The sequence below is a fragment of the Penicillium macrosclerotiorum genome (assembly GCF_028827735.1).
Source record: "Penicillium macrosclerotiorum strain IBT 26536 chromosome Unknown utg000002l_segment0_segment0, whole genome shotgun sequence".
Classification (NCBI taxonomy): Eukaryota; Fungi; Ascomycota; class Eurotiomycetes; order Eurotiales; family Aspergillaceae; genus Penicillium; species Penicillium macrosclerotiorum.
Genome location: NW_026643082.1, coordinates 3,717,636 through 3,732,608, shown reverse-complemented (window position 1 = coordinate 3,732,608; position 14,973 = coordinate 3,717,636). Strand labels below are relative to the sequence as shown.

At 50.6% G+C, this 14,973-nt stretch overlaps 5 protein-coding genes across 5 annotated transcripts; 3 read left to right on the top strand and 2 right to left on the bottom strand.

Annotated features, from left to right (window-relative positions):
* Positions 1-1,793: 1,793 nt before the first annotated feature.
* N7462_002488 (uncharacterized protein) lies at positions 1,794-3,104 on the top strand (the record flags this gene model as incomplete). Its single annotated transcript, XM_057074214.1, has 1 exon — positions 1,794-3,104. One exon carries the CDS (start codon positions 1,794-1,796, stop codon positions 3,102-3,104), a length of 1,311 nt encoding a protein of 436 aa, XP_056937855.1.
* An 801-nt stretch (positions 3,105-3,905) lies between these two features.
* N7462_002487 (putative UDP-glucose:glycoprotein glucosyltransferase) lies at positions 3,906-8,565 on the top strand (the record flags this gene model as incomplete). Its single annotated transcript, XM_057074213.1, has 4 exons — positions 3,906-4,051; positions 4,135-4,488; positions 4,559-5,381; positions 5,434-8,565. The coding sequence occupies 4 exons, from the start codon at positions 3,906-3,908 to the stop codon at positions 8,563-8,565; spliced, it is 4,455 nt and encodes a 1,484-aa protein (XP_056937854.1).
* Positions 8,566-8,765: 200 nt separating this feature from the next.
* N7462_002486 (MYB DNA-binding domain protein) lies at positions 8,766-10,286 on the bottom strand (the record flags this gene model as incomplete). The annotated part of the gene is made up of 2 exons (XM_057074212.1): positions 8,766-10,204; positions 10,265-10,286. 2 exons carry the CDS (start codon positions 10,284-10,286, stop codon positions 8,766-8,768), a joined length of 1,461 nt encoding a protein of 486 aa, XP_056937853.1.
* Positions 10,287-10,866: 580 nt separating this feature from the next.
* Positions 10,867-11,691, bottom strand: N7462_002485 (exosome non-catalytic core subunit RRP40; the record flags this gene model as incomplete). Its single annotated transcript, XM_057074211.1, has 1 exon — positions 10,867-11,691. The coding sequence occupies one exon, from the start codon at positions 11,689-11,691 to the stop codon at positions 10,867-10,869; it is 825 nt and encodes a 274-aa protein (XP_056937852.1).
* Positions 11,692-12,432: 741 nt separating this feature from the next.
* N7462_002484 (ribosome-associated complex protein SSZ1) lies at positions 12,433-14,320 on the top strand (the record flags this gene model as incomplete). Its single annotated transcript, XM_057074210.1, has 4 exons — positions 12,433-12,531; positions 12,600-12,636; positions 12,693-13,591; positions 13,655-14,320. 4 exons carry the CDS (start codon positions 12,433-12,435, stop codon positions 14,318-14,320), a joined length of 1,701 nt encoding a protein of 566 aa, XP_056937851.1.
* Between the last annotated feature and the right edge of the window lie 653 nt (positions 14,321-14,973).

Sequence of the window (14,973 nt, the reverse complement as noted above, 5' to 3'; positions counted from 1 at the left end):
GGTCCGTCCAGATTGCGTGGTCCCACCCCACAGATCGAGGGGAAAGAGGCACTGTTTCGCCTCCGCGGCGAAGGCGGACGCTGACGCATGCCTCCAAAAAAAGACCAGTCTATATTTGCATCCTCAAAGTGGCCATGGCAAAACACGAATCTTGCAGCCTACCCAACTGAGCCATTGGAGTGAATTTCGCCTCCCAAAAGTCGCGAGGGGAGAAACGTGTGACTGTTTGTTTTTCGCTTTCGGGGGCGGCGCGTTCTGCGCTCACCAGGTGCATAGCGGGCCCCTGGATGATGCATTGTGAGGGGAATAGCAGATGGGGGCAGCCCCATGGAGGATTGATCAGTCCCATTGGGTGCGACCTTGGACGGGAAAGAACAACAAAGGTACCATGATTGAAAGTACTGTCCCTGGGCCTCAACGGCTGTAAAATTCCCCAGGACCCGGACGTGGATGCGCTAGGTGCGCTAACGCAGTGGTATCCAATTCCTCGGTGCTGAACGCTGCGCGAGACACCGCGTACCGCGCCGGGCACTGCCCTCTAGCGTGTTGATTCTACGGACGCCAAGTGGGCCATCCGGAAGGGCGGGAGGCCAACGGCTGTCTTTTCCTGCCTCGGTTGCCTTCGTGAGGGAGTCGGCTGGGTGCAGAGTGGAGCTGGATCACAACGGGCGGATGGCTGTCGGGGATTGGCATGGGAGGAGATTGGTTGGAGACTAGGACGGGACCAGGATCAAACCGACTTCATGGATTGGAATGGATCCGAACGGATTCGAACCCGCCGAGTGGGGGTGCGAGGAGGAGAAGGAGGAGGAGGAGGAGGAGGAGTAGGAAGGAAAATCGGGTGGTGAACGAGTCGAATCGGACTCCACCGGCGGCGGTCCAGACTGCACAGGCCCGGACTCGCCCTGGACTCGTCCACACATCCACACGCCCACGATTCTTCTTATGCCCACTTCCTCCTCATCTTCCATTTCCACCTTCTCCCACCTCTCCCCATCTCTCTCGTCCTGTCATTCTGTCTCTCTTTCCTGTAAACAATATTCCTTCGTTCACATACTCGTTTCTATTTTCTTGAACCCCTTCCAAATACTCTCCTAAGTTTTCGTTCATCTGAGACGTGAGACGTGTCTCACCAGCTCACACCTTCCTTTCGACCCTAGAGAGAGAAAAAGTGCAAGCCTCCCAAACTCAACAGAAGAAAATACGACGAAAAAAAAAAAAAACCAATCTTCGTTGCCTCTTTTTTTTTTTTTTTTTGCTTGTTGTCTACGTGCATAGATCCGATATCCGATCTTGCAGCTGCGTCGTGTCAGATCAACCAACGACATTGCCGAATTCCAGCTGCCCCTCGCGTCCTTAAACTCTCCAACCTGCTCTGACATCTCAGACATTGCAACCTACCACCTCTTTCAGCTCCTTCAGTCTTGCCCTGACATACCTCCTTCCTCTCCCTCAGCCACATCCCACTTGCCACTGGTTTGCAACGGAGCATGGCCAGTGTGATGCGCATCTGATCCATTTGATCCGTTCATTACTGAACTTTAACCGGCCTCTTGATTTTTTTTTTTGCTCAGACGTTTCACACGCTTCACACCCCCTTTGATGTGTTTTGAACCGTCCCAGCCTTCGGAAGCTTGATTGAGCATTGTTATTTATGCAATCTTGACCGTCCAATTTTCTGGCCGCTTTGCTTCATCTTTCGATAAGATCGCCTGCACATCCCCTCGGGTTGTCACATAACGCTCTCTTTCCCCCGCCCGCGTTGCACAGCTTACTCAGTTATCTTGTGCATCATGTCTCCACCCCAGTCTCCTGCGAGCCCTGATGGCGTCGCCCTCACTTGGATCTTTGACCACTGTCTCCGCTACCCTGGATCCTATGAACTTCCTTTGAGAACCATGTACACTCTCAACTGTAATCCGACCAAGCAGCCCCTCCCAAACAACGAAACCGCCTTCACCCCCCGCAGCTCCACCTCCACTCGTTCATCGGGCTCCTCGCAGGATGGCATTGATGCCGCCGCCGATTTTCGCTCCCAGCTCATCAACCAAATCGCCCGCCTGCCTTCCCAACCCTGCTCTCTTCCCCCAAGTTTTTTGACCTCCTTTCTCCGCCGCTGCTTCCCTGCTCAATTGGAGTGCGTGGACTTTCCCCAGGCGTTGACGGCTCTTGATTACATCAAGGACCTGGAAACCCGCTGGAAGAAGGAGATGTCTTCGGCGGTGCAGCGCCTGAATATCGAGCGTGATGATGCTGAGAACCCAGCCCTTTCGGAATTGGCTCTCCAGTATCCCGGCGTGATGGCCTGGCTTGGGTCAATCAACACGAAAGCTCGCAAGCTTGAGGCCTTGTACACTCAGATTTACATTGGCCTGCGTCGGTGGATTCTCATCAATGACCTGCTTTTGGAACCTCAAAACAAGGTCAATCATATTGCCATGCTCAACACCCTCTACCCGCCTGTTTCTCCATCCTCTGCGACTCCCACTCCTCAGTTGACCTACCAAATACTCAAGATGCACCGGGATGCATTCTTCCGTGTCATTAACAATGTTGAAATTCGTGGCACCGAGTCCTTGTATGCTATCATTCAGCAAGGCGCGCCTGAAGGCAAAGACAACTCCTGGCCCTTGGTTCACGACACCTTGGAGAATTACCTCAACCTCGTCAACGAGGTCATTGATGAGTGCGTGTTGGTCAACGAACCGTCTCACTTGGAAGAAGCCGGTGCCCCGTACCGCAGCAAGAGCCGCAAGGTCGACTCTGGCTGTAGCTTTGGCTCTTCCGGCACCGAGATCAGTGTTGCCGAAGGAGTCATTGATAAGCCCCTTCCCCAATTTCCCCTTCCCAAGGACAAGGAGAGCAAAGGCTCTGTTCTTGAGCGCCTGGGCCGCGAAATTCGAGCTCTGGGCCCCGCAGCGAAACTTCGCAACTTGAAGAAGATGAAGTCCACCACTACGCTGGTTGCTCGGCCTGGTAGCCAGCAAAGCTCTGCACCGAGCTCCATCTTCGAGATCACTGAGGAGAAGCGTGAGCGTCTTATTCGTGATGCTTACAGCCGCAAGAACTCTCAATCCCATGTATCCACCTCCGATGGCTCTTGATTGGGATTAAGAAACGAAACGAAACGAAACGAAAAAATAAAACCCAAAAAAACACGAGAAAGCTGGCTTCTATACACATAAACACTCACAAACCCTATTTGCTATTTCACTGTTCCGCCATGACTCAGCATCCTCTTCTTTTCCTTCACATCACATACACTTGGCCTCCTGTCACTCTGGAGAAAAAGAGGGCCAAGCAGATTGCATATACTTTGAAGATTATTTGTCTTCATTTTCGGAGCATTGGGCGCACTCGGACCTTGCATTTACTATGGGAGGCAATGTCTGGCGCCAGGAGCATTTAAATGTTCTCTACTTTACGATATCATGTGTTTACGATCATCCAGCCAGGCGAATTTTCAGGTGGAGCAGGATAAACTGTTTTCTTTCATTCAAACCAAAAGTATTCTGGAACCGAATCAGAAATTTTCTTGAAAATTCACTCTTCTTTGTACCTGCGTAAGTCAGCTTCTGTAAACATCCCATTTACCATGTAAACTGTTGTGGGGTCCAGTCTCTTTAGGCGGTACTTTGAAGATTGCGCAAAGTTGCCGCAATGGCCACCGTAGAAGCTGCGATAAGATAGCGAATCATCCAAGTGTCCAGATCCGCAACGATCTCACGTTTGTTTTGTGAGAAGCGCCGAGCTCGCCTGGCCGTGATGCGCGTCAATCTGTCACTGGTCTTTGCCCTGACTGAGTAGAAGATCGCTTAACCGATAATTGTGACAAAATTGCCCCAAGGGGTTCTCCCCTACATAACCTATATACTCATTCTTTCTCTCCCGTCCGTTGCTGCAAGATGGTCTCCTCGAAATCGCATGCCCCGTGGCGTTGGTACGCTGCTATGGGAGTTTTGCTACCAGCATGCCTAGCACATGCTAGCCCAGCAGTGAATGTGGCTCTTCAAGCATCATTCGACTCTTCGCCATACCTGGTCGAGCTTCTGTATGTTGACGAGTGACGCCTTGTGCGCTTATGTCTCAAATGCCGCAGAGTATCGCAATGGGCATACTAATCGATGTGCTTAGAGAAACCGCCGCCGAAGAAAATTCTACCTCTTACTTCCCATTGCTCGACCGTATTGCCAATGGTGACTTCGAAGATGCGAGCTCCGAGAGGGAACTGTATGACCGCTTCCTGCAGGTCGTCCATGAAGATGGCCATCTACGTACACCAGAAAGCCTTTCCTCCTTTAAGTTATCGCTGTCTATCCGATCATCAGCGCCTAGGATTCAAGCCCACTACCAATTTTATAATACCTCGGTGCAGCAGTCGTTGATGGCTGCACAGGATGCTGCTTGCCCGGTTTGGGTTCATTCAGAAGGAAAGCAGTATTGCTCCTCGACAATGGAGCGCGCGCAGCAAGATGTTGAAGGTGAACTGTGGGTGTTTCTTCTGTGCACTGAGAGCTTGACCTGATGGCTGACGTTGGAATTGGGCGTACTACTACAGAGATCCTAGGGAACTGCCGTTCGATCGTATTTTTGGCGACGCCTCGCTTCCACCTGCCGTTCTTTACACCGATATATCATCCCCGATGTTCAAAGACTTCCACGAAACTCTTAGCGATATGGCACGAAATGGGCAGGCTTCCTATCGAGTGCGTTACCGGCCTCCTCAACAATGGGTCGAGCGTCCCCTTTTCGTTTCTGGGTATGGTGTGGAACTTGCTCTGAAACGGACAGACTATATTGTCATTGACGACCGTGATGCAGAGGCCAAGGTCAATGCTCCAGCCGACTCTGAGGAACTTAAGGAGGATGCTCCGGATGACCTTCGTCCGCTTTCTTCTTCTGAGGTCTCTAGATTGGGCATGAACTCGGCCGCCTTTGTTATGGATAGTGAGGATCCGTTGAACACGCTCATCAAATTGTCACAGGGGTTCCCTAAGTACTCTTCTTCTATTGCTTCCCACAATGCTACAGCAGAGCTTCGGAATGAAATTCGTGAAAACCGGGCGCGCATGATCCCGGATGGTTACAATGTTATGTGGATCAACGGTGTACAGATTGATTCCCGGCAAATCGATGCATTCTCTCTGCTTGACCACCTTCGCCGTGAGAGGCGACTGATTGATAAATTCCGTGACCTTGGACTTACTGCCCAGGAAGCCGTCAAGCTTTTGTCCCACCCAACTCTTGCCCAGTCGCAGGCCGAGGACGATTTGCAACGATATGACTATCGTGACAACTTGGAAGGTGGCGAGGTTATTATCTGGATGAACAACCTGGAGAAGGATTCGCGTTACGAATCCTGGATGGGTGATCTGCAATCGGTATGCTCCCCACACCCATCAACATCTCGAGTACAGTACTGATTTTGTTTAGTATATTGCTAGTGCCTACCCTGGACAGCTGCCCCCAGTTCGCCGCGACCTGCATAATGTCATCATTCCAGTGGATTTGTCCAACACGGAGGACATGCTGCTAGTCGTCAACCAGATTCAGACTTTCATCAAGCGAATGATCCCCGTAAGATTCGGCTTAGTTCCTACGGTTTTTTCGCCAGAGTCTATCGCTCAGCTGAAAGTGGCTCACTATCTCCAAGAGACTTATGGGCTGGCTTCTCTGCTCTCCTACCTAGAAGCATGTGCTTCGAAGCCAAACGCGGGGAGCCCTGACAAGTCTTCCTTCAATGCTGCTGTTAAAGATCGGAATCCTCGTGCTGATAAGGAGATCATGTCTCTAGAGGAAGTGCAGAAGAACGGGCAGTACGACACCATAGTGTCGCGCACGGCCAATTACCAGCGCCGTTTGGGCTTGACCTCCGATGTTACTTATTTACTCGCTAATGGTGTCCCCATTTCCCGCGAGAGCAATTGGATGCAGGAGATGAGCATGCAAATTGGCAAAGATCTGAAATTGATCCAACAAGGTGTTGTCGAGGGTGTCTTCCAGGAGGATATTTGGTTGCCAGGGTTCTATCTGGCCGGTGCATTTGAAACCCGGAACATTTTCCTCATGCCGGAGGACCCCAAGAGTGTTCGGATTGTGGATCTGGCCAATATTTTTGAATCGGATGTGAGTGTCTTAGGTGCGATCCCCCAGATCGAACCGGAGAAGGACGTTATTGGTGGCATTCACATCATTGTTGTCGGCGACTTTGACTCGGAGGCCGGCTCGGAACTTCTTGTCAACGCTCTCAACTTCAGAAAAGAGAATGGCGAGATTGAACTCCTCTTGCTGCATAATGGTCCTGATTCTGAAGCGGCGGCACCAAATTTGAGCAAAATCGAACGAGCCGTCTCCAGCGGCAAAAATATCGACCATATCTTGGCCGCTGTTGAGTCTTCTGACGACTTCAATGAATCTGAAGTTCGCGCAGCTGCACATATTCATCACCAACTCGCTAAAAAACTTGGGTTTAAGCCTGGTACAGAAGGTCTGATCGTTAACGGCCGGGCTGTGAGCCGTATTCCAGAAAATCTGCTCCTGAGTGTGGGCGAGATCGGCCAACTTGTCGCCTATGAACGTACCAAGCGCATTGAGCCGGTTGCACAAGCTGCTCTGTCGTTGGGATTGAATACTAAGCTCTCTAAGGCTCTTGACCTCGCCAAGCTGACTTCTCTGGTTTCGCTTTCCACCATCTCCGATATTCCTGAAGGAATTTTCGAGTCCATGCCAGACTTCCGACTGGACATATCTGAGAAATGGAAGACTGATCATTCTGTGATTACCGTTTCTAATTCTGAAGATCCATCTATCAATGTTGTTGCCGTACTAGACCCCGCATCTGAGCCAGCTCAGCGATGGTTGCCTATTCTCAAGGTCCTCTCCGAACTGTCCGGCGTCCAGCTGAAGATCTTCCTGAACCCCAAGGAAGAGATCAAGGAACTACCGGTTAAGCGTTTCTACCGATACGTTCTAGAGTCGGAGCCTTCATTCACCAGTGATGGGTCTCTTTCCCGACCCCAAGCCTCCTTTACTGGCGTGCCTATTGAAGCACTGCTTACGTTGGGTATGGATGTACCCTCGTCATGGCTCGTGGCACCTAAGGAATCAGTTTATGATCCGGATAACATTAAATTGAGCTCTCTCAAGCCTGGTGTCAATGTTGAAGCTATCTATGCCCTGGAACATATCTTGATTGAGGGCCACTCTCGTGATGTCACCCTCAAGACTCCGCCTCGCGGAGTGCAACTTGTTTTGGGTACAGAAGATGATTCTCATTTTGCTGACACCATCATCATGGCCAACCTGGGGTACTTCCAGTTCAAGGCTCAGCCCGGTATATGGCAGATCAACCTGAAGCCTGGCCGTAGCGAGAAGTTGTTCGAAATCGAAAGTGTTGGCGCCCTAGGATATCAACCCCAGCCTGGTGATGATAATAATGAGGTCAGCCTCTTGTCCTTCCAAGGTCGTACTCTCTTCCCCCGTTTCTCTCGCAAACCGGGCTATGAAGAAGAAGACGTATTGGAGACAGGTACTCAGCCTGGCTCGACACGCGACTACCTTTCCAAGGGTTTCAATTTCGCCTCAGGCATTCTATCTAGCGTGGGAATGGGTTCTAAAAGCAGTGAGCAACAAGCCGACATTAATATTTTTTCTGTCGCCAGTGGACACCTGTACGAGCGTATGTTGAACATCATGATGGTATCGGTGATGCAACACACGAAGCATACCGTGAAATTCTGGTTTATCGAGCAATTTCTGTCTCCGTCCTTCCGTGCCTTCCTCCCGCACCTTGCCCAGGAATACGGTTTCTCCTATGAGATGGTCACATACAAATGGCCACATTGGCTGCGGCCACAGAAAGAGAAGCAGCGCGAGATCTGGGGCTACAAAATTCTCTTCCTAGACGTGCTCTTCCCACTTTCTCTCGACAAAGTGATCTTTGTGGACGCGGACCAAATCGTCCGCACCGACATGTACGACCTCGTGACGCATGACCTCGAGGGCGCACCGTACGGCTTTACTCCGATGGGAGATTCACGCACGGAGATGGAGGGCTTCCGCTTTTGGAAACAGGGCTACTGGAGCACGTTTTTGCGTGGCAAGCCGTACCACATCTCCGCGCTGTATGTTGTCGACCTGAACCGTTTCCGCGCCCTCGCGGCCGGCGACCGCCTCCGAGGCCAGTACCAGATGCTCTCGGCGGACCCGAACAGCCTGAGTAACCTGGACCAAGATCTGCCGAATCACATGCAGCACCATATCCCGATTCACAGTTTGCCGCAGGAGTGGCTGTGGTGCGAGACCTGGTGCTCTGATGAAGACCTGGCTTCGGCCCGAACTATTGACCTCTGTAATAACCCGCAGACCAAGGAACCCAAGCTGGCCCGTGCTAGGAGACAGGTTCCGGAATGGACAGTGTACGATGATGCGATTGCCGCACTAGCGAAGCGGGTGGCTGCTGAGCAAGATGGATTTGGGCAGATTGGAGAGGAGGCAGCTTTGAAGGAGGATGATGTTGCCGAGAATGCTGAACCTGAGGATGAGAGCAGAAAAGATGAACTATAGATAGGTCGTGTTAGACGAGGTGCTGTTTTTTGCTGTTTTATTTCCAGTTCATTACTTGTACAAGCGCATTTTTCGTGATCCTTTTTTTCATGATATCTATTGAACTCCGTATTTGAGTTGAAATTCGTTTGTAGAGTGACATAATAATACAACACGCTAGATTGACAGACATTGATGAGCATATTCGCGACTCCAACTCCTTAGTCCGAATCTATGACACTTTCCAGCTTAATATTTGGCGCTTCACTATTACTATCATTATCGGAGTCGGAGTCGGAGTCGGAGTCGGAGTCGGTCGAAGAAACTGTGCTGTCGTCGCTGTCCGAGTCTTCGTCGGAAATCGCTTCCTTCTTGTAGGCCCTCTGAAATTGCTGTTTCTTTGTATTATCCCTTCCTGACGATATGACACGGGGTTCTTCCTCGTCACCAGATTCGGCAGACGAATCTTCGATAGAGCCCTCTTCCGCAACATTCGCAAGATCTAATTGTTGCTTCTTGTTTGTCGATTCAGGTCTCGGTGTGGTCACCGGAATGCTAGGGCCCTCATTCTCACTATCTTCAGCATCTGCAACATATTGGCTGCTCTTCACATTCATCGATGCTCCCCACCTACTAGACGGGGCAGTCATGACTTTAGGGTCGAATACAGCATCTGGATCCGTGGTGGCACGTATAGTCAGGACGTTCTGTCGAGTCTTGCGCCATTTATCGGCGCATTGCTGCCGAGAACGGACGTTCTTCATGGCATTGCTGACATTACTCCATGAAATAAATTTCTCCTCCATCTCATAAATGTCCTTGCCAGCAATATCTGGAGCTGTCGATCGCAGAGCATTCCAGACATCCTCCAAAGCGCCAAGGAGGGCGGTAATCTCAGGCTCAGTCCATCCTCCATAACGCATAGTTTTCCGGTGTTCGAGCCGATTTTTCCATCGCTGCGTCACGTCATCATCGCTGCGACCAAGGAACTTAGCAATAAACGCGTATTTTGGCCCGTGCTTTTCCACCAAATCGATAAGCTCCCGATCTTGCTCGGGTGTCCAGTCATGAGGTTTCTGCATAGAGTCCTGGAAGTGTCGTCGCATAAAACGATATACAGACCGGCGGTCTCGATCGGGAATAATGTCGTATATTTCGTTCCAGAACTCGGTTTTTGTGCAGATGCTGCTTAGACACGGCCAGTCATCTCCAGATCGTTCAGAGTGCTGGACCATCTCATCAAACTTGATTGAAGTGAAATTATGCATATTACAAAATCTGACTTTGTGCGCCTCCAAGGCTTCAACTTCAGTTTTAGTGAAGAATCCAACCTTGAGGTTGTGTTTGCCACCCATTCGAGATTTGGATACTCTCTTTTTATTTGTAATGGCACCCTTTTCTGTATCTTGGAGAGATAGTCCATTGCCATTCAGGGCAGTCGAGTCCTCATCTGCATCGCTCTCTGCTTTATTATCCTCGTGCTCGTGCTTCTTGTTCTTTTTCTTCTTTTTTTGCCCAGATTGAGACTCAGACTTCCGCTTTCGGTTTGACAATTCGCCATCATGAGGGATTAAGGAGTCAGTTGACGACGGTGGGATTGTTTTCTTGGATTTGCGCGACTTCTTTGATCGATCCTTTGTCAGGAGGTTAGAGGACTCAACTGCGAAGCGTCAGGTTTCCAAATTCAAATTAACAAAATGAACAGATTGCAGAATAATACCTGAGCTTTCGGGAATTTCCATTTCACGCGACTGGGATGATGCGTGTACTGCCATGATCGCGTCCAATGGAGAAAGTAAAGTCATGGGGAATAAAGTCCCCAAAATTTATCACTGGCGAACGCGGTTCCCGGCAGATCAGATCTTCACCGCCTGTTCACCGCCCAATCTATGCAGCTACATTGACATCTTCGTACATCGATCATATTGTTGCAACCCAGAAATAATTCGGTACTTGCTTTTAGATGTCATTTGTGTCAAATTGAAGTATGATTTCCCAAGGATTCATCATCAGATATTTGAGTGGCCATTCTATCCCACTGCCTATGAGTCTCTTTCGCATACTTCAACTCTTCTCATCTTTTTACCGAAAATTTAACCAAGTTAGAGGACCAACTTGTCCATGCCGCGACTTAAGATTGCATACCGGGAAGAGCACTGGGCGTATCAGTAATAATCAAGATCAAGGTGAACTTGAAGTACCGCTGTTGCTTTTCTGAAAATGCTCAATATATGTACAAAATGCTCCTGGTATACAGCAAACCAAAATACTCCCGATACCCATACTCCTAATTTCAAATCACGAAAGTGGGGCGCATGATCACTACGCCAGCTTCATCTCACGCAGTATTCTTGTTACCAGCTTCTTCTGATCCGTAATATTGAGGTTATTCTCATCGGTGACTTGTAAACACCGCCCAACGGCAATAGTTGCCTTAACAGCATGGTCCTCGGCATTGGAGCAGTCAACCCAGACTTTGCCATTGCGACCAACAGCGATCTCGAATCCGCCGAGGCTCTCAAGCTTCTTTCCAAGTTCAGAAAGGACCACAAGCCCATCAATGCCGTCGTCATTGTCAGCTGAAGAGGAGCTAGCCCGGATCAAACGAGCTGCCATGGCCGTGGAAACATCAAACACCATTCCGCCCACAAGAGGACCCAATCCACCTGGCTCAGACTTTCCGGTCGCGGGGTTGACGCATGTAAGCTCAACTTCTGCACCGGCGCCAAGTCCGACCGATAAGACTCGCGCATAGACCAGCTCGCCCTGTTTCAACATGGGCCTTGTTTTCTTAGTGGCGCCTTCGAAAGACAGTTGGCCCAGGAGGGCATGTGCAGTGTGCGGGGTCACAATGCAGTGGAAATAGTCGACGCTGGAATGATGTATCTGAGCAATGACAAGGTCGTTCACGGTGGGGATGTATCGGCGATTAGAGAATGAAAGAAGCGAGACTGTATTGCGCTTGACATCCGTTGTAACGAGACCAGCCTGGGTTGCAGTAAGGACATGACTTGGAGTTGCGGATTTGGACGAGGGTTGCGACAAAAGACGAAGGCCAGGGCCTAATTTGAGGGGATTGGACTTGTCGGAGGGCAGGCGGTCGCTAGGCACCTCATCACCGGGAAGCAGGATCAGGGGTGTCGACATGATGCCGGTCAGAGCTCTGGAAATTTATTCGAGAGCTCCTGGCTTGGAAAATCTTGACGAGGAAGATCAAGCTGAGTTTGCAGGAGAGAATTCAATAATGCGGCCAGCTTCAAGCACTGTCGTCACATGCCCGCCGCATCAAAAAAGTTTGCCCGCCTTATATACCACGTGACCAGTCTGAGCGCCCTGCCTTAGTCCGACCCACTCTTCATCTTGTCCTAGGTCTGATGTACATCGTACAGGCATTGGGTATAGTCTATTCCAGATCAACTAGGATTTATAATCCATCCTGAATCAAACAATTGGGCTTGGAATCTCAGGGGCCAAGGGCTCGTATCTCCATTATCTCCACGTATCGACAATTGGTCATGATACATTGGCCAAGGCTGTTCGCCTTGCTCTTGACGACTAGTGGGATTATCGATAGAATGCATTGGAATAATTGTTAAATCGAATCGAATAAATAAAAAAAAGCAAAAGCCATTTGAGAATGTAGCAAACGTACAGAGTGCTCTATGTGGCGACTGTAGAATCTGGAGAGGTCCACCGGCTGCGCCACAGCACTATCGATAAGCACCAGCCACTTTTGGCCGAAAATCTTCAAAATTTTCGATTTGGCTCCCCCTCTCCATCGAGACATCCCTCCTTCACCGGTCAACCCCCGACCTCTTTCTGCACACATTGTGACGCGGAGATTTTCTCTTCACTTGTGATATATTAATTTTCTCTCACACATTCGAAATGGTTGATGCAGCCAACGGTGTGTCCGCTGAGGCGGAGCGTTTCGCTATCGGTATCTCCTTTGGCAACTCGTCCAGTTCAATTGCCCGCATCTCGCCTGTACGTCCGAAAATACCCATTCTATACCTACTTCATACCAATGGCAAGCAACTAATGTTATCATATAGGAGGGCAAGGCTGAGGTTATTGCGAACGAGGAGGGAGGTATGGTTTTCTGAACCCCGCGCTTAAATATGAGCACTCTCATCTAACTCTTTCAGACCGTCAAATCCCTAGCATCCTTTCTTACATCGACGGCGAGGAGTATCACGGCGCCCAAGCCAAGGCCCAGCTCATCCGTAACTCCAGCAACACTGTCGCATACTTCCGGGACTACCTTGGCAAGGACTTCAAGTCTATCGACCCGACCCCATGCCACGCTTCCGCCCACCCCCAGCAGAGCGACTCGACTGTGGCTTTCACCATCCGTGACACTGAGAGCGAGACCCGCAACACTGTCACTGTCTCAGAAATTGCAACCCGTCACATTCGCCGTCTGAAGCAGTCTGCCTCCGACTTCCTTGGCAAAGAGGTTAACGCCGCCGTTATCACCGTCCCCACAGACTTCACCGATGCTCAGCGTGAGGCCCTTGTCGCTTCGGCCAAGGCTGCCGGTGTTGAGGTCCTCCAGCTCATTGCCGAGCCCGTCGCGGCTGTCATGGCCTATGATGCCCGCCCGGAGGCTACTGTCACCGACAAGCTGGTTGTCGTGGCCGACCTTGGTGGCACCCGTTCCGATGTTGCCGTCATTGCTTGCCGCGGTGGTATGTATACTATCCTGGCCACTGCTCACGACTACGAGCTTGGCGGTGCCTCTCTGGACCAGATCATCATCGACCACTTCGCGAAGGAGTTCATCAAGAAGCACAAGACTGACCCCCGCGAGGACGCCCGTGGTCTGGCTAAGCTCAAGTTCGAGGGCGAGGGCACTCGCAAGGCCCTCAGCCTGAGCGCCAACGCTCAGCTGAGCATTGAGTCTCTAGCCGATGGCATTGACTTTGGTTCCACCGTGAACCGTACTCGCTTCGAGCTCCTCTCCGGCAAGGTCTTCGCTCAGTTCACTGGTCTGATTGAGCAGGTTGTCAAGAAGGCTGAGCTTGACGTCCTTGACATTGATGAGGTACGGTCACAAAAGTTTTACCAAATCGGTTCTCCATGCAGAATACTAATTTTTCTCATTTAGGTCATCTTCTCCGGTGGTGCCTCCCACACCCCCAAGATTGCCCAGCTGGCTGCCAACATCTTCCCTGAGACGACCACCATCCTGGCTCCCTCGACCTCGACCTCCGCCATCAACCCCTCCGAGCTCTCTGCCCGTGGTGCCGCCTTCCAAGCCTCTCTCGTGCAGGAGTTTGACCGTGAGGACATTGAGCAGTCTATTCACCCCATGGTGACTGTTACTCCTCACCTCAGCAAGGCCATTGGTATTGAGTTTTCTTCCAACACCGACACTACCTTCCAGCCCCTCCTCGGCGCCGAGACCGCTCTCCCCGCTCGTCGCATCGCCCAGTACAGTGTTCCCAAGGAAGGTGGTGACGTCCTTGTCCGTGTGTGCGAGGGTGCCCGTAACATCAAGGTCACCAAGCCTGAGCCCAAGGCCAAGGAGGAGAAGCCTGCTGCCGACGAGGATGACTCCGACTTTGACTCCGACGAGGACGAAGAGGAGGAGACCCGTGAGATCGTCTGGAAGACCGAGAAGCCCGTTGCCGAGCTCGCCGTCAAGGGTGTCAAGGCCGGCGGTAAGGTTGAGGTCATGGTCCACGTCAACCCCGACCTGGGTCTGCAAATCGCCGTGCGTGAGGTCGGTGGCTCGTCTGCCGTCCGTGGCGCTATCAACGGCTCTGCGTAAATTATGTTTCTTCTTTAAAATTGACCTCCTTATGGTGTGATGATGCATGCATGATTGATAGAGGGTATGCTTTGTTTATGTTCCCGTCATTATCTTCTTGGAGTCGCACAGTTTTTTTTTCTTCTCTTATGTTCTCCGATCTATATAGACTCTCGAATGGATGTGGCCAATAAAATTATATCTCCGTGTGTTTGTACCGTGGGCAGCGGCTTTCCCAGACTTGGTTATCCCAGGGACCCAACCATCGGCGGATCCCTGGATTCCGTATAACGTCCTGAACCGAAGATCAGGATAAGATATCGAAATAGGCACATTCTCTTCATCCTGTGAACATGGTCCAGAGCCAAATAGAAATTATATTACAACTATTAAAAGCTGGAGATAGGAAATACCAGATGGATCAGTTGTCAAAGAAGCATTGCAGCATGAAGTTTGTCAACAATTGATCGACGTTTCCTTCGGAAGATCCAGAATCAAACCGAGGCTCGTCTCAAATATGGGGTGGGATAGGGACGATTTGGGGTAATTAGTAACGATCGTGAAAACATAGTTCGTGAAAACATAAAATGAGCGGACCAAAAGGTTGGACATCAAGGATTGAGAATCACCAAGAAGCACATAAGCAAGGCTAAACCAAATCGAGGAGAAATTCC